Source organism: Myxine glutinosa, chromosome 6 (genome assembly GCF_964187855.1).
Source record: "Myxine glutinosa chromosome 6, kmMyxGlut1.1, whole genome shotgun sequence".
Lineage (NCBI taxonomy): Eukaryota > Metazoa > Chordata > Myxini > Myxiniformes > Myxinidae > Myxine > Myxine glutinosa.
In genome coordinates, this window is record NC_136266.1 from 115,337,621 (window position 1) to 115,363,223 (window position 25,603).

Below are 25,603 nucleotides of genomic sequence, written 5' to 3' on the forward strand. Positions count from 1 at the left end.
ACCAGAGAGGAAGTCCGCCAGCCATGCGTGGAGATTTCCATGGATACCAAAGGAGGAGAGTTTGGTGAGCAGAGCAGGGTGTTAGACCGTATCGAAGGCACGTGAAATGTCAAGGGAGACAGCTCTAATTTCCTGTTTGAGCGTTGAGGACCTCCATCCATTGTTGAGAAAGCAGAAGCAGCATGTCCAGAGTAGAGTGACCAGGTCTGAAACAAAATTGATGATCAGAGACAAGCCATTGGAGAAGAGGAAAGATTTAATATCTGAAGCAATGATGGATTCCATGACTTTGCTGATAATTGGGAGAAGGCTGATTGGTCTGTAGTTGCTGGGATCTGTTTTTGCACCTTTTTTGTGCAAAGCGGTGATGTTGGCTGCTTTGCAAGCAGATGGCAGATGACCTTGAGCAAAAGAGAGGGTGAAGAGAACAGAAAGAGGGAGTGAAAGAGCAGAAGAACATGATTTTAGGACCCGTGGGCTGATGCCGTCAGGACCAGTTGCAGAATCAGAGTCGAGGGTTGACAGAAACTTTTCCACCTTGTCAGGAGGAAAGGACACAGAGTCCAGGAGCAGCTGGGTACGACTGGGTACGGTGGGTACAGAGAGGGATGGGCTTGGGACACAAGATTTAGAGGCAAACACAGAGTTGAGGCATTCAGCTTTTTCACGTGCGGAGTCAGCCGTTAAGCCGTTTGAGGTGAGGGAGGGGATGGAGGGGGAACAAACACCAGAAACAGATTTGACCAGACGCCACCAGGATTTGGAAGAGGGAGACAGATAAGAGAGTTCTGTCTTGAGAATGGTGAGATATTGTTTCCTGGCTCTCCTGAGGGTGGACACACACTTGTTTCGGGCTTTGTGAAAGGAAATGAGATTTCCTTCTGTTGGATTTGCTTTCCAGGAGACGAAAGCAAGTTGTTTCAGGGCAACAGCCTCACCACAAGATTCCGTGTACCATGGACGGGAGGAAGGGTATGACAACTGAAGACGAGATGGGATAAATCTGTGCATGAGAGAGAGCAATTTAGTTTGAAAGAATTCCCAGGATGAGTTGATGTCAGAGGCGGTAGAGCTGGGAGACCAGTCCAGATGATTGATGGCTGCTTGAAGACCGTGCCAGTTGGCCTGAGTGAAATGCCAGACTCGTCGACGCTGAGGAGGCGCTCTGAGAATGGTCAGAGAGATGTCCACTTTGACAAGCACATGATCAGATGAGCCGATTGGAGCAGAAGAAGAGCAGCAGACATTTTCAGGGAAGTTTGTCATAACCAAATCCAGAAGAGAAGATGCTCCGTTGACTGAGATCCGGGTCGGGAAATTGACAGATTGTGTCAGTCCCAGTGAGTCGCAGAAGTCCTTTGCTGAAGAGCCATGGCTGGTGAGAGAGGTACCCACACCCAGCCAACTGGCATGGTGACAATTGAAATCACCACATATGAGGAAGAGAGAGTTGGGATGGGTCGATAGAAGTTGGTCCATATTATCAGACAGTGAGATGTAGATGGAGTCATCGCTGTTTGGTGGACGGTACAACACACGTATGAACAAAAGGTGGGAGCGAAGGGGAAGCCGTAGCCAAAGGTATTCCTGGGGGTGAGGTGGAGAGAGGGCAGTGGAGGGCGAGTGAGGAAGAGAGTTTTTTATAAAGATAGCAACCCCACCTCCAGGACGAGGCTCAGGTCTATCATACCGGAGGAGGGAGTAACCTGGGAGAGATACCAAGGCATCAGAGACATCATGAAGGAGGAAAGTTTCTGTTAAGCAGATCACATCTGGTTTGTCAGAAGCAACCTGTATGGAGAGGTCAGTCAAGTTTGAGCGAAGGCCCCGGATGTTTGAGGTCCATACCGTTAATGAAGAGGAAGGGGGAGCATCGGGTCCAGAACAGGGGGGGGGGGAGGGGTATGGGAACAAACTCTGGATTTCAATAGGTAAAGAGATCAAGCCATTACAAGGCATGGAATCACATAAAGTATATAATGCTTCAAAGGCATTTCAAACAACAAAGTAATGTAACAGAAAGTCCTTTGGTGGGAAAGTATGTAGGGAGTGAACAGTCATACATGAGCCAACATACAGGAAATTGGCAGAGGCCAGAAATATAGCAAAGTGCAACCAAGGCCAAAGTATGGGGAACAGGGGATTGTGCCAACACAGGGCAAAGGTTTGTAAAGCATTTAACTTACTTTAAAGGTACAGCCAGCTTTCAGAGACATGGAAAGAATATAAGTATTAAAAGGATACAGTAAACAATCAAACCAAACCTATAATTGGTTATAGTTGGTCAAATGGTAAGAGAACACAAAGGGGGAGGGGCTCACGCCCCACATACCGCCCTTTTGGATCTAAGATACAACGTTATCTACGAGCCAATCAAAGGCCTTTATTTCAAACAAAGCAGAAACAAAGCAAAGTAGAAGAGTCATTCAACATATCACGCGAAGGCAGCCCAGTGAGCATGTAGTGCCAAAAGCACTCCACATCGCACCCAGCAGGATGATTCGCGTCTGTATGTGAGTATGCAATGTAAGTCCGTAAAGACAGGGTGATCAAATAGCACGTAAATTCCTCCAAGAGTAGTGAAATAGGCAATGTAAAGGGTTCTCTAAGCATACCACGTGAATGCAGCCCAGTGAGCATGTCCCACACCCAAAGTACCACACATCGCACTCAGCAGGATGATCCGTGGGTATGTGAGTGTATGTGGGTGTACGATGTGAGTCGGGTGTATGTGGGTGTATGGTGTGAGACCGTAGAGGCATGAAGATCGAATAGCGTGTCAAATCCACAACGAAGACCTCTGGTTCGGCCGGGGTCCACACCCAAGAGGATCTCCCGACCCACCCTTGGACCACAGAGGTGCGGCCGGGCCACCCCCCCCCCCCCCCCGACTGGAGCTCGCCCAAGCGTTCCCAGGCGTAATCCTTGTAGATCTTTGGCGCTCAATCGATATTCATGTTCATGAGGCCTCTTATATGCTGGTGGTCTGGGGAAGACACAACGTCATCAGTATCAGGTGGTTTAAACCTATGGCCAAAAAATAAAGCATAACGGTCCAAAGGAGGGAGAGAAACTTCCTTTGGGTCAAAGTCGAAGTCGTCTGAGGCGATGCTGCTTCCACCGTTGTTATCCATGGACGAATCTTCAAGACAATCAGATTCGGAACTCAGAGAATCTTCAATGTTGAGTTCCTCACCATCCAGGCCCGGGGTTGCAGATGGGTCCGGAGTTGGGTCGAAATCCAGAGTTGGGTCAGTGACATTTGAACCACTGTGAGCTTGTGAGACATAACGGTGAGCTCGTGAAACATAAAGAGGCAAAGCCTGCATTGAGACATAAACATCAGTCGGGGACCCTTGCAAGTGGCCCACATCATCATCGGAATCATCATCAGTAACATTATTCTCAGGTGGCTTAGGCCTGCGGCGTAGGCGGCCAGCAACAGTCATAGCCTTACACATCGAGAAAAAACGAGAGGCCTCTCTTAGGTACTCGTTGGCGTCTGCATGCGACATGTTGGGGTCCAGAGTAATCGGCGTCCTGGCAGCCTGAAATGCTCTGAGGTCCGCAACTGTGTAATCAAAATCATTATCGGTAACATCAACAACAGAAGAACAATCTTCAGAAGCGGAGATCTCATTGTCGCGGCCCAGTGACTCGTTCGGGTCGTCGTTCCAGGATCCGCGATCTGCAGTCACGTCGTCAGCCGGAGTGTCATCTGGATCCATGGTCAGCTTGTCGGTCATCACCATGGCCTTTTCTGGTGTCGTCTTCAGTGTCCATCCTGTGGTAAACTTTCTCACACACGCAAGGACTAAAGCCTTGATTAGTACACAACAAACTACAATTCCAAGGACTATTGCCAAGGCGGTCAATATCCACTTTACTATCGTACCTGTCCATCCTTTAAACCAGTCAGTAAGCCACTGGTGGGAGGCTTCCCGATCCATTCGATACTTTGTCAATATATGCGCACTTTCTCTTAACCTTATAATAGCAGCACTGACCTCCTGTGAAGGATCAGGAATATACATACAACATTTACCTTTAATTATCCCACATACCCCTCCTCGTTCTGCCAGTAACATATCTAAAGCAACCCTATTTTGCATAACCATTGTACGCAGGTGGACAACCGTGTCCAACATTTCGTCATGTGCTGTAGCGGTGTCGTTGGCCACCCTTTCTAAGATTAACGCAATTTTGTCAATGCGGTAACTGTTCATGACCGTCCCTGCCCATGGGAAGAAGAAGCTAACGGCTTTCTCCCAATCAGCGCCGTGTAAGGTGGTGGTGGTGTCGTCGTCATGCCAATAGGTGCTCCTTTGTGTCCTTATGAGTGCCGTGGTATTATGTAAGTGGTGTCGCAGTTCCATCTCTGGAAAAACTGATCCTAAATAGCAAATCCCTCCCCAATTATCAGGTAAATACGGGTAAGCTTTAGTCCCGCATACAAACATGGTCCCATGCGGTGCCACTAAATGGGTGGACATGCAAGTGAGAAGGCCTGGAATGGTGTTTGTCCCGTTTTCCCCTCTCCATGCCAACTGGAGGTGTGTGAGGTTATGTAATGGCGAGCTTGTAACATTCACTAACAGCCTGTGTTTCCCTTTCCTAGGGTCAGCAGGGAGGGTATTTTTACACACGGATTGGCCTATCAGTACTTGGCCCTTTCCTTCTAAGCAGAGGACCCCCCTGGTCCGTGTTACCATCGGCATGTTGTGTCCTATCCTTTGGTTGGCGGCTTTTCCTGCCGCCTCGTCCGCCCTTGCGTTGCCCCGAGCAACGTCAGTGTCCGCCCTTTGATGGCCGCGACATTTGATCACCGCAATAGCGCGGGGAAGCAAAATGCTTTGGAGTAGCCCTTCCACTCCTACCACACGCACCACAGCCCATATCCACCACAATTTACCTGTACCCTCTACCTATTTTTAAACTACTATCCACGGGTATTCGTGAAGGGGGTCCATCTTTCCCAACCACTCCCTTCGCACCAGCCACTCCACGTTGTCCATAAACCTCTGAGACACACACAACCTGTCCATTTCACAGTGAGGTGGGGTGCAGATCAATTCTGAAATCACAAAGAGGCTTTGTCTGAAATTCGTCTCATGAAAACCCATCCAAGAGTCAAGTGTAACAGACAGACAGACACATAGACACACAGAAAACCCCAGGTACACATTCAAACCAGCTTGTCCCCAGATCCACAAATGTTCACTTTCTCCCATTACAATCCCCTTATTTCATTCCCTGTGCAAATTAACCCGACAGTTCAACCCAAGGTCGCAGCATGAGTCGGGCCTGGTGTGGGAGTGAACCAGATAAGACTTTGGCTGAAATGTACTATTTTTCTGCTGGCCCGACCAAGCCTGTTTATTAGATTAAAGGAAACGCATTTTAAATGCAGTGAATTTTCTTCTAAAAATGGCAAAATGAAATTGGACGTAGCTTTTTTAAGCACTTTTGACAATTTCCACTTTGGACTTTTGGTCCAACCACCACTTTTGGTTTTGGTCAAACTTTTGACTTTGTCCAATTTCCAGCTAACGTTAACCTTTAATTTAAACCAAATTGCAACTGAAGTTGCTTTCCTGAACCCAGGCAGTTACATACATCCCTGCTCACGCCACACAAGATGACAGGTGATCCACTTTCAACAGATACCACACTACACAGAAACCCTTGGCAATGCAACAACCAAACTCCCAAAACAACAACAACAAAACATCCAATCCACCTCAATGGCTCACCTAGCAGCTCATTGTGTCCCTGTCTATCTCTTCTTGCATCTACACTGTTCACAGCAAGTCCAATTCATCCATCAAGCCACAACATATACCCAGAGTATATGTAACAACCACTCAAACTTAATCCAGCTGCACATACCGTTTTCCCAAAAACTCACAGGGCAGTCAAAATCCAGACCAGTCATGCATTTACATGTAAATATTAGGTATAGTATCTAAAATTAAACAAATGGTCGACTTGCGGCTCACAGATGAAAAGCTTGTATCTTTAAGATTGATCTAAGCTTCCAACATTTCAAATCGTCACTTGAAACATCAGCTTATATAAAAAATACTTGCTCATTCCTGGAATCGCACGTTCAACCCTTTGTGTCATGACACAATATCTATTTAAATAACTATTTTCCATTTATACATTCATAGAAATGTTAGCGTCAGTCACAATCCACATGGATTGTAGCTGTCAGCGAGCGAGCCATCCATTCCAACCAAGTTATTTCACACAACCATTCTCCATACACCTGGTTTTGCACACCTGTGCCCACACACTGACTCCAGGCTTCTTCATTCAATACAATGCACTCACCCACACTCACAATACTCTGCTCAATAGACAATACTCTTCTACACACACACACAGCATCATTCCTTCTGAAACTTGCGCTTTGCAGTCGCCCCTTATATTATTGCGCTCCCCCATCACTACAATCCACCAACATGCCCCACCACAGGCATCATGCCACCACTCAGCCCCACAGCCACCCATGGCCACTGGAAGCGACACTGACACTCCGACATTGATACTCGCTCCATCTACAACACATATTTACACAACAACATCAACCTCAACTTCAACTCGGAGCACACTGATGTCATCTCCCATTTTCCCCGTCCCATATGCACTAGACTATAGGAATTAAAATTAAAATTGAACATAAATCCACAACAACTTAAATCAACGTAAAACCCAGCGGTTTTATCAACAGCCCAGCCACCATCCTTGTTCGCTCTCCTTCTGTGGAACTGTAACCTTCAACCACACGAGCCCTTTATCACTTTGCACTTCCAACAACCTTCTTCACACTTCCTCCCAAACCCCTTTTGGCATTGGCCAGCATCCCAATGCTCTTAAACAACAGATTCAACAACATCCAATAAGTGAATTCATTTCCCCAGAACTCATTCCCCTACTCAGGAGCCACTTTGTTGTCTTTTCTCTGCCAGTAATACAAACCGAAGCACACCTTTATCTGCACATGTACTTTAACCATGATTATATGAGACCCAACACCAGGACTGCTCCCTGGAGCTGTCATAACTCGCCTTAATCCTTCTCATTACACAGCTCATTGGCTACCATGTCCTGTCAAGCAATGTGCAGCTTCACAATGTGCTACATCCTTCGGATGGACGTTAAAATCGACATTCCCGGCATGGATTTCAATATTTATCCAATAGCCAATGTTAAATTCAATCCCACCTGTCCAATAGCTATTATGAATCCCAATATCCCAATATAAATTGTTTCAACTCGACTTTCAACCAATTTTACCGCCAACAAACCACCATTAACCTACCTCCCCCTGTTATTTATTTATTTTTCATAAATAAACAAATAAACAAGAAAATAACCCAGTCTGTTTATTGAAAATAAAAAGTTCCCATATGTCTTTCCCCGTAACACTCACCACGGGTGTGCACTCCCGCAAATACCCCCACTCGCGTGCTCCGATGTGCCCCCTCGCACACTTGCCACAACATAAAACTCCCATTTACTGGATTAAACCTTGGCCCTCCATGGAATCGCACCACAGACTTACGATCAGACAAACAGGCAGACACGTCTTTCCTACATGACATCATACATTGGGACCTTGTCAGTCGGATCACAGGCCACAGGAGAAATATTCTATTTTTAGCTTACAAAAACCTCCAACCTACTCTCCAACACCGTCAGGTTGTAGAAAATATCCGAGTAAGTGTTTCTACGCCCCCTTAACTATTTCTAAGCTTTCTATGCAACCTTTTAAAACTCACAATAGTTCAATTTCAGCAAGATTTTCTTTACTATTTTCCCACGTCATTCATGCCTAATACACCTCACACATCCATACATACAGCACAAGTAGCCAATACCAATCGACATTGCATAATTCTGCAGGCAATACAAGAAACCCTTTCATACGTCAATGACACACACACACAATGGACACAAATACATACTTCAATGACAGACATCCATATATACATTTATTCATTCATTCATATACCAATGAGTCTCTCAGACATCGCGCGAACACCGGATCGACTCCAACCATGCACCTCCAACAGCCACTCCCATGCCAACCTAGGCAACGCATTTTGAATCATGCGTTTCCCTATACATTCTCCATACCACGTGACTGACAAACCGGCTCGCATTTCAAACCACTGTGCACATTCAGCGGTGTTAACAGTCGCAAAAATTCACAGCACAACGACCTGAGTGGGTCTTGTACAACGCCTTATGTCTCAATCATTCAAAAGAAAGGGGATTCTTAGACCGGGGTGGAAAGGGTGAGTTGGGGTGAAAAGGGTGGGGCAGGGAGGGTGGTGTTGCCTGGAACCCCGGGACAAAGCTCAGGGCTGGGAGGGTAGGGGTTTGGTATCTGCCTGACCCTCCCACGGGGACTTGACTTTCAACGAGTGGCATCAGTCACTCGCCGGTCTACCTACCTATGTCCTCAATCGTTTACCTGCTACCTCAGGCCTTTAAGAGGCCCGCCCGCCTCCTCTTTCTGAGAGGCTCGTCTGCCTTCACAGCTGTCTAACCTAACTCCTGAGAGGCTCGCCCGCCTTCACAGCTGTCTAACCTAACCCCTGAGAGGCTCGCCCGCCTTCGCAGCTGTCTAACCTAACCCCTGAGAGGCTCGCCCGCCTACACAGCTGTCTAACCTAACCCCTGAGAGGCTCGCCCGCCTACACAGCTGTCTAACCTAACCGTACCTTACTTTTCCTGGCGTCCTACGCCCTTATAATACTTCTATGATTCCAATGTCTCCTGGGTAGGCCTCGGATTGGGACGCCGCCCTTATCCTCACCCTCACAACCCAGAGATCTATTACCCCTTACCCTCGCGTGCCCTCGAGGGAAACTTCCCCTTACATAACGTTACCCTGACGAGTCCATAAACAGTCAGTTGCTCTGGGACCCAAGCGGTCCGTATTTAAATTTAGGTTCGTGGTTCAGGTCTGAGCAGGAAACGGAACAAACGGCACCCGAGCAAGAGAGTGGGTTACAATTTGGACTGACCCCCAGGCTATAAAGGAAAAAACAAAAGAAAACAACAGCTCACCTGACCCGGATCAATTGCCAGCTGGTCTCACCACTCACTTGCCTGGGACCGTGTCCCGGACTGCACAGACTGATCCCACCGCTGCCACCATATGTCAGAATGGGACTTAGAACTTGGGACTCAGAGGACTCAGAGAAGGAGCAACAACAACAACAACAACATGCATTTTAAGGCCATGTTCCCTGCTAGAGCGGGGGTTAGCCTTGCGGTCCCCATGACAATCTTCTCCATTTTGCCCTATTTTCTGCATCTCTCCTTGTTAACCCCCTTGCCCGCATTTCTTCTTCCACCATCTTTAGCCAAGTCTTTCTCGGTCTTCCCCGTCCTCTACTTCCTTCTACATTAACTTCCATCACTCTTCTCAACCAGTCACTTTCATCCTTCCTCAATACATGACCAAACCATCTCAACCTGTTCCTCTTCACAGCATCAATCACAGGCAATATTCCCATCATCTTTCACAATTCATCATTTGTCTTCCTCTCTCTCAATGACACTCCGCACATCCATCGAACCATTCGCATTTCCACCCTTTCCAGCCTTCGTTGCTGCTCTACGTTCATTACCCATGTCTCGCTCCCATAAATCATAACACTTCTCACACATGCAGCATACACCTTTCCCTTCAGCTTCAGCGACACTCTCCTCCTCATCAGCATGCCACTCAGTTCCCGAAACTTCTTCCATGCACATCTCACTCGAGCAACCGTTGCCGAGTCTGATCCACCTTCTCCATTCAGCATGTCTCCGAGGTAGCAAAATGTTTTCACACCTTCCAGCTTCACGCCGTCTCCAAGATCCAACTCAACATTTCCTCCATCTGCAGCTCCCTCTGTGCACACCTTACATTTGAATGTAGCTGCCACACTGGTTAATGACCCTCTCAGACCACTACACTTTTGATGAACCCACTCAGCACACATTGTACATTGAATGGAGTTCACTCCGACACCCTTCCTGCACACAGCACACGGCCACTTCCCAGTTCTTTCCACCTCACCACATGCTTTACCACTTGCCATCACCTTTGTCTTTCCGATATTCACCTTCAGACCTTTTGTCTCCATACATTCCTTCCACTTGTTCATCTTTTCCTTCAGTCCATCCATACTTTCCGCAATCAACACCAGATCATCTGCATACAACAACTCCCACGGTAAACCCTCCTTTACGGTCTGAGCCAGCACCTCCATCACAGCTACAAATAGTAGTGGACTTAGTACCGACCCCTGATGCACTCCCACCTTCACCTCAAACTCACCACTGTTCCCGTCCTTCGTCCTTACAGCTGTGCGTGCTCTTTTGTACATTGCCATCACTACTCTGATCAACCATTCCTCCACTCCTAACTTCCTCAATGCCCATGTCAATACTTTGCGTGGAACCCTATCGAATGCTTTCTCCAGATCAACAAACCCAAAAACAACTTCTTCCTCTTATCCATGTACTTCTCCTGCAACTGCCTCACAATGAAAAGCGCATCTGTCGTTCCTCTTCCTGGCATAAATCCAAACTGCATTTCGTCGATCTTCACTTTCTTCCTTATCCTCCTCTCCAACACCCTTTCCAATACCTTCATTCCATGCTCCAATAACTTTATCGCTCGGTACGAGCCACACTCCAGAGGGTCACCTTTCCCCTTGTATAGAGGGACGAGGGTACTCAGTTCCCAACCCACTGGAATGCGGCCTTCTTTCACCACCAGATTACAGATCTCTGTCATTCTCTTCACACCCCAACTTCCTGCTGCCTTCAACATATCTCCCACAACTCCCGTCGGCCCTCCCGCTTTTCCACTCTTCATTGCTTTTATCGCTTCCTCAACTTCCTTCTCAGTTATCTTCTCTGCCGGTCCTAAAACTGGGTTACTCTCTATGTTGCCATCCCATTCATTCTCTGTATTCAACAGCATTTCCATATATCTTTTCCATCTTCCTTTAATTCCATCTGGGTCGACAACGATTTGTCCCACTTCATCCTTCAAGCAACTCACCCCCATCACATCACACCTCTCTTTCGCTATGTGCTTTGCAATCCTGAATACTGCTTTCTGACCCTCTTCCGAATCCAAGCGTTCTCCGAACATTTTCCTACATGCCTCCTGCGCCTTTGCTACCTCTTTCTTTGCAGCCTTCCTGGCTGCCTTATAACTTTCATGCTCTGCTGTTTCTGCTCCCGTACCCTTCGCCTTCTGCCACTCTTTGAACTTCTTCCTCTTCTCGTCAATCCTCTTTCCAACCTCAACATCCCACCACCATGTTTCCGAGTGCCTCAGTGGTCCTTTTGTCCATCCACATACCTCACCAATGGCTCCCAACAGACTAGCTTTCATTGACATCCAACCACTTTCAAGCTCAACCACATCATCCTCTACCCTACTCAGCCTCTATTTTAATGCCTCCCTTACTGTCACCTCTTTCAACCTCCACACCTTCATTCTCGGTTGGTACTTCACCCGCCGAGCTCTCCTCGCACCTTTCACCCTTATGTCGCAGACAACCATGTGGTGCTATGAAACAGCCTCCTCCCCCGGGATCACCTTTGTGTCCCGGAGGTGCCCCCTATCTCGCCGACGCACCATCAGGTAGTCAACGGTTGTCGTCGACCCACCTGATGTGTATGTAACAAGCTTATTGTCCTCTTTCTGGAACTGAGTATTACAAATCAACAAATCAGCTCCATCAGCAAACTCCAAAATCCTTTCACCTTATCCATTTCTCACACCATATCCGTAACCCCCATGAACTCCCTCAAAACCATCCATACTCCTTCCCACATGTCCATTCAGGTCTCCTCCCACCACAACAACTTCCTCATCTTTCACGTTTTCCATCAGCTTCTCTATCGCACACCAGAACTTGTCCTTCTCTTCATCGCTTCGACCAACCTGCGGAGCATATCCCGAGATGACGTTCACCAAGAGCTTTCCAATCATCATTTTCACCATCATCAACCTATCACTCACTCTAGTCACACTCACCACACTGTCTACAAACTCCTCAGAAAACAGGACACCAACACCATTCATGCCCTGCGGGCACCCTTGCCACACAAACTTGTATTTCTGTCCCTGCCTACCCTTCACCATTCTCACACCACTTCCCTTCCATCTCGTCTCTTGCACACAACATATGTCCACTCTTCTTCTGACCAATACTTCCACCACTTCTCCTGATCTCCCTGTCATTGTCCCCACATTCCATGTCCCAAACCTCAGAAACCGATCTCCACTTCGGGCTGCACCCTGCCCATATGTACTTGTGATTGTCATGTGATCGGCCTGCCCACTTGTGTATGTACCATATGTACTCAGAGAAGGAGCAACGGATATATTTATTAGAACTCGTTTACACAAGCTTGCGGAAAACAGGATGTCGCAGGAAGCTCACACAAAATGACCAACACTACAACAAGATGCTCTGAAAAGGTTTGATCAGGGCTTCGATATATATAGGAAAGATAGGGGTGTGGTTTAACATCAGGACAGGAGACAAAGGGTGGACTCTCATGGCCCCTACCTAAGTCCCTGTTGTTCAATTAGTTAAGGAAGTCCGAGGCCAGGCAAGGGTTTTTGCCTTCAATATCATAATCATTGAAGCTTGAAGGGAAATCATTGAGGGTTGAAGGGAAATCATTGAGGTTTGAAGGGAAAGAAGGAGATAAGGAGTAAAGCTGTCATCAAGACGGATGTTGAGAATATGGAGGAGTATAGCAACAATGCAGCTGTGGCGTGGCCACAGTATGGGAACAAACTCTGGATTTCAATAGGTAAAGAGATCAAGCCATTACAAGGCATGGAATCACATAAAGTATATAATGCTTCAAAGGCATTTCAAACAACAAAGTAATGTAACAAAAAGTCCTTTGGTGGGAAAGTATGTAGGGAGTGAACAGTCATACATGAGCCAACATACAGGAAATTGGCAGAGGCCAGAACGATAGCAAAGTGCAACCAAGGCCGAAGTATGGGGAACAGGGGATTGTGCCAACACAGGGCAAAGGTTTGTAAAGCATTTAACTTACTTTAAAGGTACAGCCAGCTTTCAGAGACATGGAAAGAATATAAGTATTAAAAGGATACAGTAAACAATCAAACCAAACATATAATTGGTTATAGTTGGTCAAATGGTAAGAGAACACAAAGGGGGAGGGGCTCACGCCCCACATATATAAATAAATAAATAATACATATCACATCAGTTGGTGTTTTGAACTACGGGTAGTCCTTATATGTTTATTGTTATTGTCCTTAAATGTTTTGTAATCTCTCACTGCTTTGTTCGAGATTGATGATCATGAGGGTGACACATCCACTTTATCTTGCAAATCAAGATCAATGTGAAGGTTATGGTTGGTCCAGCTCATGTCAAATTGTTAATGTATTTACAAAAGCACATGACTTATCTGACTGAGAACCACTGGCACCCAATTTCCTATTCTTGCAAAAGACAATGTCCACCAGCAAATTAGAGCAGATGGTAAATCTAACGAAACGTCTCCTCAAAAGCACAGCCATTGATTGATGCAACAGGTCAACTGACATTTGTTTATCATAAATATGAGTTTGCGAGTCACTGCCATATATTATTTAATTACATCAGTTCCACCTCGTGATATTTATAGTACAGTCGGAACCTGACATTCACATTCGCGGGTTCTGCTTATTCACGGTTGATAAATTGCAATCTGCCTCTACATTCGCGACCCTGTGTCATGAGTATTAGTGACTTTTTTCGCAGGCGCAAAAAAAAAAAAATCTCCCACCAGCCTTGCACATAACTCTTCTAAAAGCATCTTCCACACGTCGCGCATAAAGCAACTGTACATGCACAACCACGCGATTCGACATTCTTTTCATGGGTGTATTCGCTGTTTTCCTTGACATTCACAGAATTTTCTTCGACATTCGTGGGCTTTTTCATGAATCAGAAACCACCGGGAACCTATTCCCCCTTTTCCCATTCAAACAATGCCCCCACATTCGTGAATCCGCCATTAGTGGCATTTACCAAGACTGTATCCCTCACGAATGTCGAGGTCATACTGTACAGTATATGAGTGTAGAACAATGAGCCTATAACTCTCGTGTTTGTCAGCACAGGGTTTTTGCAATTGTGTGAGTGTGGTGTTTCCAGGGAATAACGTTTTGTCTTTTTTTTTTTGTTTTTTTTGTATACAAGATCGAGGCTCGTGTAAGACCTAACATCAATCACAAAAAAAAAACGGACACACAAAACATATAAAAAGGGAGCGGGAGACAAGATGGGAAGAGAGAGGGAAGCACACAAGTACAACAGTAGAGAACAGGGACATCAGAAGATCTGTGGGAGGGAGAGGGCTTGGGGGGAGGAGGCATGGGAAGGTGTGGGGGAGGGGGAGTGGAAGAGGTTAAAAAAAACACATGGACACTGCTAGAAAAAACTAGGGAAAACTTCCAGGAAAGAGGTCGGTATTTCAAATTGGTCGGTCGGTCGGTCGGTATCTGCCTGCAACCCTCTTATGGTTAAACTGCCAAAATCAAGACTCTCTGCTCACCTTCATTCCTCTTTTCTCCCACCTCTGGAACAAACTCCCTCACTCTCTTCAATCCCACTCCACCCTCCAGGTCTTTAAAACGGCTGTTCACCACCATCTCTTATCTTCCCCCATCCAAAACCTTGATCTTTTCTGTCCCCGCTAATTTCACCCCAATTCCACTTTTTTGAAATACCAACTTCTGTCCTGGAAGTCCTTGGTGTCCTTGTGTTTTATACTTCTCCCACCACCCCCCCCCCCCTTCCCACGCCTCCTCCCCCCAAGCCCTCTCCCTCCCACACATCTCCCTGCTCTTAAATGTGGTGTGCTCTCAAGTGTTTGTGTGCTTCCCCTTCTCTTGTCTTCCGCTCCCTCTTTTTATATATTTTGTTTGTCTGGTTGATTTGTTTGTGAAGTAAATGCCAGCTCTTTCACGAGCCTCGATTCAGTATACAAAAAAAATATATAAAAAATTAACAGGGGTAGAAGAGATCAAGGTTTTGGATGGGGGAAGATAAGAGATGGTGGTGATAGTTTGATGGTGGTTTGAGCCTTTGTCATCAAATTTTCAACAACCTTTATTTTAAGAATATGAAGAAAATATTCAGCAATCTTTACATTTTTTAACTGTTGTTTTCGTCAAGTTTAGTTTGAGCACAAAGTAGACGCAGACAGGCTTTGCATTTTGAGATGCATTCTAGTTATTCTTTGTAATCATTTTTTTTACCTGCATGTCTGTTTCAGATATGAAGTGATTCAGTTGATTCTCATTTTCCTTTTTGTTATATTTTCATTTCTGTCTTCACGGTTCCTTCCAGTTCCAACTACAGATGTTTGAGATTGTCTGTGGAGTTAGCTGGCCGACCAAAGACACCTGCTGCGAATTACCATCCATGGTATGATGCAAACGCATTACCAGGCAACATCAAATTGGAATCGTGTAATAATGCTTCATGCATGCTTCATGAAAACTACCGTAGACATTACATTTCAGAATAATTAAAGACACTGCAGACGTGCGTACGACACCAACTCAAGCACTCTTTTAATGCATATTTATGGTATTAGCATCTCAGAATATACTAGACTTTTCCTGTTGCTGTTGGATAATATAAGCCATTTGTGTTATACATTGAGCTAGTGATGATGGATTAGCAGCTGGAATACCCCACCCCACTATCAAGTTGGGGGTACTTGGAGGTAATGTGATTCACCTTGTTCATCTGCAAAACAGTGACCGGTAAGTTACATTTGCCCCCATGTAGTTTCTCTATTCCATGTACAGTGCTTGAGAGCTAGAGAGCGGAGTCGTTAATGCCAATAATGAATTTGTTTCCCCAAAGTCGTTCTCCAATCTCGATCTCAATTTCTCACCTTTGCCAGCGCAATGAGAGCCACTGCCCTGCCTTACCTGTGTCCTGCTCCTGCGCACAGGACAGCAAGGGCCCACCAGGCCCCCGTGGTTCAACGGTGAGTACCTGTTATCAAATCCCTGTTCCACAGCCACCTCAATAACCACCTCCATTTTGAAAACGATCACCACCATAACTACCACCACTTTGCGTGAAAAAGCACTACACGGAGTCGATCATCGTGTCTCACTGTTCTTTTGCAAACCCCCTACAGTAACATGCAATAGTTCTCTCTGTAAGTGAGAAAAATTCTCATTCTCCATATTTCTGCTGTTGTTTGCCAAGTCAGCGCGATGGGATCTCATGCGGTGGGCTTCGGCAGCCAAACAGGCCATTCTTCATGCTTTGGCCCAACGCCCCAAAACTTTTACCCTCTCCAAGGAGATGATGCACATAGTTCCACATGGAGCTCAAAGCTTAGGACATTAGTTCACATAATCGAGAACATGCAAGAATACAATGACATTTGGTTTTCATGCTCTTGGTATTTTATTATTTATTTTTTTATGCAACGCCTCTGACTTTTCTGTTTTCTGTCAAAAATTGTGGCCATTTTGAAGGAATACTAGAAAACATTACCTTACCTGGGGTACCCCACCCCCTCTTCCTGATCCCCTTTTTCAACCATCACTCTCTTCCCTCTGTGAATATATATCAAGAAGTCCTTTTGAATCATAACGCAAGAGGACCTCATGATCAAATGCCATTCGTGTAGGCCATGGCCTTTCTATGATAGTCAGAGAAAAGAAACTCTCATTTTTGAAATTATCATTTTAGACTATTTTATCATCTTAGACCAGTGAGTCGAAGCTTTTGGATTAGCAGTATTACCATGGTATGGTGGTAACTAAAGGAACTGCACTGGGCGGCCTCAAAGTTGCGGGTTCGAATTTGACCGAAGTATTATAAATATAAACCAACCTCCTTCCAAGGAAGTTAACAAACTGCTATCTGTTGTCAGTAATAAACCCAGCTGGCTCATGAATAATTCTCACAGATCATCAATGAGCCAGCTGGGTTTATTACCACCTGCCTTGGTGGTTCCCATCGACTCTTCACCGTTGCTTATTTAATGCCTTTGAGGGAAATCTGGCGCGGCCTTTCAATCTATGTTCCCCAAATCCTACCAGTGTTTAAATTTTTAAGAAGGATTCATATATTTGTGTCAAATAATGCATTTTATGGGAATGTTATTCTTCTTCTTCTTCTTCTTCTTACTCGTTTATTCTTGTCCAATCAGGGTTCACCAGGACGCAGAGGACTTATGGGAACATCAGGTTCACCTGGACAACCGGTAAACCCCCCTTAAATCCCCTCATTCGTCTATTACAGTGTTCTTCAACGAGTAACTTCAGCAGTAATCTTTCAAGAAATTGGAACTGAAGACAATCACACAAACCACCTAAACACAGCAGATGCTATCTCTCACTTCAATGAGTTTGCTTAAGTCTAAACTGTCTACTCATGTTATGTGAGCATTCATTCACTTATCTATAAAATAATTAATTTATTCATTCTTCTTCTTTTTCCTTTTATTGACTGAATAAACCTTTTTTCTACTTGTCCGACATAATGTCTAACTCTAACCTAGACTTTCATTTCATTTCACTGTGAGCTTTGTTGATGTCCCACTGATGCATCATGTCTCACGTCACCTCTATTTGTGACATCTTCGGCCTTCCTGACCCCCTCATGCGAACTTTGCTCGACCAGACCTCTAATTTTGTTCACTCTTCAGTCTCACTATTATTATGTTCACCTTCTAGCCTTATAACTAAGGTTGTATCATGGACATTGACCTATGAAATCTGCTGGAGGCAGAACACATAAGCAAAGAGATGGGGATGGCTAAAAGTATGACAAATAATTATTCAGGACTTCATTTAGAGGTTTGCAATTCGTCTTCTTTAGTTTTTCTTCTTCTTTTTTTGTATGCAACATCGAGGCTCGTGGAAGAGCTAACATTAATGACAAAAAAAAAAAACAGACACATAAGACAAAATAAAGGGAGCGGGAGTCAAGATGGGGAGAGAGAGAGGGAAGCACACAAGTACAACATTTAAGAGCAGGGACATCGGGAGATCTGTGGGAGGGAGGGGGCTTGGGGGGAGGTGGGAGAGGTATAAAACATATGGACACTGCAAGGACTTCCAGGAAAGAAGTTAGAATTTCAAAAAAGTGTATTTGGGGTGAATTAGCGGGGGTGGAAAAGATCAAGGTTTTGGATGGGGTAAGATAAGAGTTCTCATTGTAGAAAAAAAGATACGTTCTCATTGTTATATCTAGTTTTGAAGACTAACAGGAGCTACATAATGAGTTGTGGGTTTCGAGGGCATGTCATCGGATAACCAGGATCAATAACCATTCAATTGGGACTACTGACGTGTTGGATTCTCAAGCATTACCTGCATTCTAAACTTTAATAAGTCCTTTCAGAGATTGCTTTATTTGCCTCCAATGAATAAAGTAAAACAGGTTTCAACGTTGAAGGTTGACACATGGTATGTTCTAGGGACAAGTTGGACAACGAGGAGACAGAGGTTCACCAGGGAATCCAGGCCCACCAGGTCCTCAGGGACCAAATGGAATGTCCATTCAAGGAGAACAGGTAACTAGCTACATGACCTTTACACTCAAAGGGCATTTCGCTTTTGACCAACCCAAGGTGTGTGGTTAACGGGGATGAATATTCATGGGAATTCTGTTTTGATAGTTATGGCACGTCCTCAAAAGTAAATTCAGGCCAAATCCACCCTTAAACGGAACCTTTTCATTGATGTTTGATGATAACCTTTTTATGTCTCCGTCCAGGAAGTCGCCGGAGGCATTATTACCTCTGGACTCAGTTTGCATTTATTTTAGTGTATCGCTATGCATGGTTTCTCTTTTCTTTTTTTGTATACAGAGTGAAGTTTCATAGACGAGCTAGAACACTTAGCAGATCAGGACGCAACAGGCCAAAAGGAACAGTAGATAGAGATAGAGAGAGGGGGAGAGGAGGTGTAGAATGACAGTGGAGTTGACGGACAGAAAAGAGGGAGACTTGGACGAATGATGAGTGTGGGGAGGAATAGTGCGGCAGAAAAGAACACCATGGAGTGGGTGAGTTACTGAAGGAAACTCTCAGGAAGGAAAAACTGGAAATTTTGAAATATGAGGGCTTGGAGGTGGAGTAGAACAGATCATGGAGTTGGATCGGGGACGATTTGAGATGGTGGTGAAGAGCTGTTTTGAAGACCTGGAGGGAAGAATGAAATTGAAAATAATTAAAGGAAATTTGTTCTACAGATGGAAACACCAAAGGAAAGAATGAGCGGAGGTTACCAGTGATCCTGGATTTTGGGAGTGTCACCAAAAGTGGGATGATGATGTACTCTGTGCATCCTGCAGGAACATGGGGCATGGAGTGGGGGAGGGGGGGGAGGGGTTTGAGTTTTGTCATTACATTTTCAACAATGCTTTATTATGAGAATATGTAGAAGGCAAATTAATAATTTTGGTCAAAAGGTCAAATGTCAGCATCACATAAAATAATTGTCAATTTTCATCTGATCGATCTGAAAATTTTGAAGAAGTCCTGACCTGACCCTTGCATCAGAACCGGTCGGGCTCACTGGTATGTGGGTTCGGCTCGGGGACGAGCCTGGCAAAGGAGGGGTGCAGTGTTGTGGTTTTGAGAACCCACCCTCTACATTTAACCTAACACCCTGAGTGCGACAGTTTTAAACACTAGATATGTCCCACCTACTGCGTTGTGTACTATCTAACTGACTCACGCCCACAATTAACCGATGTCAATGTCAATGAAGGTCAAGGCTGCATAAAATCATCAATTTTCGCTTTGTATTTTTTTTTTAATTTGCTTCATTTTGAGCAGGTGGAAGAAGAAGAGGACGATGTCTGAATACAAACGGATGCAGATGGGCTTTGCATTTTCAGATGCTTTCTCGTTTGACATGTTTACCAGCTACCAGCAATATTAATATTATTATTAATTATTAATAATAATTAATTAATTAATAACAGCAATTACAATAATTACAATAATTACAATAAATTACATTACATTACAATTACATTAATTACATTACATTACATTACAACATTACATTACAATTACAATAAAATTACAATAACAATAATAACAATTAATAACAGCAATTAATAACAGCAATTAATATTATATTAGCATAACAACAAATTATTAAATAAAAAAAGAAATCGAGCACTTTATGAATAATTTCTCCCCGGTGATGCACATACATAAACATTGTCTTAATATAAATACTGTTCTTACCTTAATGACTAAAGTAGAGACAATCATTTTTCCCTTCAGTTAACGTAAACGTCCACAATGTCCTCTGGAATCAGCTTCACAGTTAAATCACGTTCTATGTGAAGAGTCAGTGAGGAAAACCTTTCTCCGCCCATGGTTGAGCACAAGCAGTTTCTAATCCGTCTCATTGCAGAAAAGCTTCGGTCCAAAATGGCTTCATTTGTGAAAATCCTTCATTTGTGAAAAATCACGAATTTCAAAGTTGTTAATCTGATTTGAAAAAGGATGCAACCAATCAGGTCACTCTATGCAAATACCGCGATATCTGCCTTGGCTGGGGGAAGAAATCCACGAACTCGGGTTCCGTTTCGCTTTGTTACTCACGTTTAAATACGGGATGTTTTATCTTCATTGTAAACTACGTTTTTGGGGGGTTTATTTTAAAACGAGGAGGAATATCATAACGTTGAAAAGACAAAGGACAGATTTTCTAGATAAAAAACCTAGAGAAGCGGGATGACAAAACCGAGATGATTAGCTTCTGGCTGTCCGAGTAGTCCTAAAATGAATGAATGAATGAATGAATGAATGAATGATCGTTTTAAGGCCATTTTCCCCGCTAGAGCGGGGGTTAGCCTTGCGGGCCCCATGACAATAATGGTTCCCTGTTTGAGGCAATGTTTTTTTTATGGCCGGATGCCCTTCCTGACGCCAATGAAGGATGCCCTTCCTGATGCCCTTCCTAGGCTACACTAAAAAACGAATTCAACAATATCGACATCAAGGTACAATATACCATGGAAATATTTTGATGTAAAAATACAAACAGCACACAGGGATGAAAATATAGCAGAAACACACGACTGATCCAGTTCGGAAAACTTAGGTTTGACTGAGGTGGAAGGAGCAGCTGCAGATTCGACCTACATATGGAGCAACCCCGAACGGGAAGCCCCCAAAGTGATATAGTTATACCAGAGTTATATCAGAACAATACGAGTTTCCTAGCTATATCCATAACAACTTTGTACAATTTAAAATGAACTTGTGATGGCATGTTCAACCTCTGGGTACATTTATATGTTACTAGTGAGATACCCGTGCAGTGCATGGGTGGGTGGCCGAAAGCAAACAGACAATGCGGAAACAGCTAATGCCAAACCAATAAATTCAACATTCCTGTGCCACCTTCAGTCAAACATCAGGCATGGACAGCCAGGGCGTGAATGACTTGGGCAAAAAACTTACTGCAGCTGACCCCACCAGAAGGTGGGTATAATGACTTAGACTTGTGTAAACCACAGCTGTGGTTCATTTTGCCAGAATGGCGGCAGCTTGATCGCAACCACTGCCACCGATGAAGCTGGTTGAGTTATCGGGAAAGGCACGGCTCGTTGGTCGTTCCTGGCGACTGGTGGCGTGCTTGCGACACCTTGTCCGTCCATTTGGATCACGTTGGGGTCATCAATTTAGCATGTGTTGAAAAAGACATCTGGGGCATTCAGATTCAGTCAATTCCTCTATTAAAAACAGCAACCGACAAACCCACTCATCCCTTCTCAGGCCCCACCCGGTACCGGAAATCCCTCGATCAACCAGAGCTCAAGCAAATTTTTATATTATAACATCATAGGCAAAATGATGCCGCTACATGTTTACACGAGGGGAAAGATCAGTATTGGACGGATGGAAACGCTAAATCTCAATTGTATTGAGATATGAACCCGTGAATGTTTTTACATTCGAGAGGGAGCAGCTTCGTACGGGTGGAAAATCAAAATTGTATTGAGAAATTTATGAAACCTCCCTTAGGACCTCAGGACACCTGCTGGGACCCCAAAAAGGTTCCACAGAAAATCTGGTGGGGCAAGCCCAAAAACAGAGGGAGTACTTCGGGGACGGACAGACAGACAGTCCTGCTTTATTATATAGATGGACACAAGCAGGATAGGATTGCAGACTTGCGAGACCTCTGCCAATTGATGAACTCATATTTTTCCTTTAATTTCCTTGATGTACTGTATGTTACAGCTGCAAAGAGTTTTTTGTATTTTAGAAATGCTTTTAGTTGCATGAAACATCGGCACCAAGTTTATGAGAACCGCAAAAGTACAAGCAGCCATGTTTTTGCAGAAAAAATACAAAAGCTTAAAAACTCTCATGTTTAACATTTTTGGAAATGCTCAAGGGTTGTTGGATGACCTTCATCAAAGATTGACAAAACTCATGTATGCTCTGACCAACTAATTTATCGATTAATGTAATTAATCAAGTTATCATTTACTAAAACAGCTATCACTACTACTCTAATGCCCCCCAAGTATCCCGTCCTCCTTGTGGGATCAGCTGGATAACGTTTTTGGCTCCTCTTTCACAATCTGGCTGGTCAGGCCTGATGTTCGACACAAGGTGATTTCGGCAGGAATTTGTAATTTGCTTAGGGTGCCAGTGATAATTCCCCTATTCTTCTTGAAGGACACCGTGCGATCTTTAACATCCACTCATGAACAGTGTGGCAGATGGGTCCTCTGGCTTAACGTCCTCCCAAAGGACGGCGAACACATCTTTGCCTCGCCCTGCATGGAAAACACCAAGATAAAATGCAATCAAATTGCAAAAATGTTGTGGCACTCTATTGTAAAATTGTAAATTTGCAACTTTTGTAAATTTGTAAATTGTAAATTTGTAAATTTGCAATTTACAACTCTATTGTAAATTGCAAAAAATGCAAATGTTGTGGCACTCTATTGTATGGAAACTGCTCAAAACATACTGTCTATTGACCCAGATTTGCCTTATTTTTTGAGCCGGTTTCATATATATGGTTCCTTTCTACAATAACCTGCTGTACTGAAAGCCAATCTGCCTCAATGAAGGGAAATTGTGCTACAGAGGTGTATCATGGCTATGCCTGTGGAGATGGTGTGTGTGTGTGTGTGTGTGTGTGTGTGTGTGTGTGTGTGTGTGTGTGTGTGTGTGTGTGTGTGTGTATATATATATTTATATTTATTTATACTAGGGCATGCCCGTACTATATATATATATAAAATTATATCCCCCCCCCTCTATTTACATGAAATGGTTTGGTCCATTCGCAAAGCCAAAGCGAACGGCTTGCGAGTACGGTGACAATCCCCCCCCCCCCCCCCCTCTATTTACATGAAATGGTTTGGTCCAAAGCGAACGGCTTGCGAGTACGGTGACAATCCCCCCCCCCCCCTCTATTTACATGAAATGGTTTGGTCCAAAGCGAACGGCTTGCGAGTACGGTGACAATCCCCCCCCCCTCTATTTACATGAAATGGTTTGGTCCAAAGCGAACGGCTTGCGGAGTTTGGTAAAGAAATCGCCATAGCTCGGTAACTACTTGTCCGATTAATATGAAACCTTGAAAAGGCACATCCTCGGGTCCCCAGCAATATACCTGGCAAGTTTCAAGTATATCGGACCCGTGGTTGTCGAGAAACAGCGGTCACAGACAAACACACAAACACACAAACACACAAACACACAGACACACAGAGATTACTGGAATTATAGATAGATATACCGTATGCCTGCGTGTCGTAAGAGGCGACTAAGAGTGTGGCGTCAGGAAGGGCATCCAGCCATAAAAACATTGCCTCAAAAAGAGAACCATGACAATTACAACTACATATGGGCAGGGTACAGCCCGAAGTGGAAATCGGTTTCTGAGGTTTGGGACATGGAATGTAGGGACAATGACAGGGAGATCAGGAGAAGTGGTGGAGGTATTGGTCAGAAGAAGAGTGGACATGTGTTGTGTGCAAGAGACGAGATGGAAGGGAAGTGGTGTGAGAATGGTGAAGGGTAGGCAGGGACAGAAATACAAGTTTGTGTGGCAAGGGTGCCCGGAGGGCGTGAATGGTGTTGGTGTCCTGTTTTCTGAGGAGTTTGTAGACAGTGTGGTGAGTGTGACTAGAGTGAGTGATAGGTTGATGATGGTGAAAATGATGATTGGAAAGCTCTTGGTGAACGTCATCTCGGGATATGCTCCGCAGGTTGGTCGGAGCGATGAAGAGAAGGACAAGTTCTGGTGTGCGATAGAGAAGCTGATGGAAAACGTGAAAGATGAGGAAGTTGTTGTGGTAGGAGGAGACCTGAATGGACATGTGGGAAGGAGTATGGACGGTTTTGAGGGAGTTCATGGGGGTTACGGATATGGTGTGAGAAATGGAGAAGGTGAAAGGATTTTGGAGTTTGCTGATGGAGCTGATTTGTTGATTTGTAATACTCAGTTCCAGAAAGAGGATAATAAACTTGTTACATACACGTCAGGTGGGTTGACGACAACCGTTGACGACCTGATGGTGTGTAGGCGAGATAGGGGGCACCCCCGGGACACAAAGGTGATCCCGGGGGAGGAGGCTGTTTCACAGCACCACTTCGTTGTCTGCGACATAAGGGTGAAAGGTGCAAGGACAGTTCGGCGGGTGAAGTACCAACCGAGAATGAAAGTGTGGAGGTTGAAAGAGGTCACAGTAAGGGAGGCATTAAAAGAGAGGCTGAGTAGGGTAGAGGATGATGTGGTTGAGCTTGAAAGTGGTTGGATGTCAATGAAAGCTAGTCTGTTGGGAGCCGTTGGAGAGGTATGTGGATGGACAAAAGGACCACCGAGGCACTCGGAAACATGGTGGTGGGATGATGAAGTTGGAAAGAGGATTGACGAGAAGAGGAAGAAGTTCAAGGAGTGGCAGAAGGCGAAGGGTACGGGAGCAGAAACAGCAGAGCATGAAAGTTATAAGGCAGCCAAGAAGGCTGCAAAGAAAGAGGTAGCAAAGGCACAGGAGGCATGTAGGGAAATGTTCGGAGAACGCTTGGATTCGGAAGAGGGTCAGAGAGCAGTATTCAGGATTGCAAAGCACATAGCGAAAGAGAGGTGTGATGTGATGGGGGTGAGTTGCTTGAAGGATGAAGTGGGACAAATCGTTTTGGACCCAGATGGAATTAAAAGAAGATGGAAAAGATATATGGAAATGCTGTTGAATACAGAGAATGAATGGGATGGCAACATAGAGAGTAACCCAGTTTTAGGACCGGCAGAGAAGATAACTGAGAAGGAAGTTGAGGAAGCGATAAAAGCAATGAAGAGTGGAAAAGCGGGAGGGCCGACGGGAGTTGTGGGAGATATGTTGAAGGCAGCAGGAAGTTGGGGTGTGAAGAGAATGACAGAGATCTGTAATCTGGTGGTGAAAGAAGGCCGCATTCCAGTGGATTGGGAACTGAGTACCCTCGTCCCTCTATACAAGGGGAAAGGTGACCCTCTGGAGTGTGGCTCGTACCGTGCGATAAAGTT

The 25,603-nt window shown here is 44.8% G+C and overlaps 1 protein-coding gene across 5 annotated transcripts in view; it reads left to right on the forward strand.

Annotated features, from left to right (window-relative positions):
* The window catches only part of LOC137430211 (collagen alpha-1(XIV) chain), a 371,222-nt gene that overhangs the window by 309,159 nt on the left and 36,460 nt on the right, over positions 1-25,603 (forward strand). For all 5 annotated transcript variants that reach the window (XM_078780417.1, XM_078780420.1, XM_078780419.1 and 2 more), the window contains 4 exons: positions 15,417-15,494; positions 15,982-16,068; positions 17,251-17,304; positions 18,523-18,618. In XM_078780417.1, coding sequence (XP_078636543.1) covers positions 15,417-15,494; positions 15,982-16,068; positions 17,251-17,304; positions 18,523-18,618 — 315 coding nt within the window. The remainder of the gene's footprint in view (positions 1-15,416; positions 15,495-15,981; positions 16,069-17,250; positions 17,305-18,522; positions 18,619-25,603) is intronic.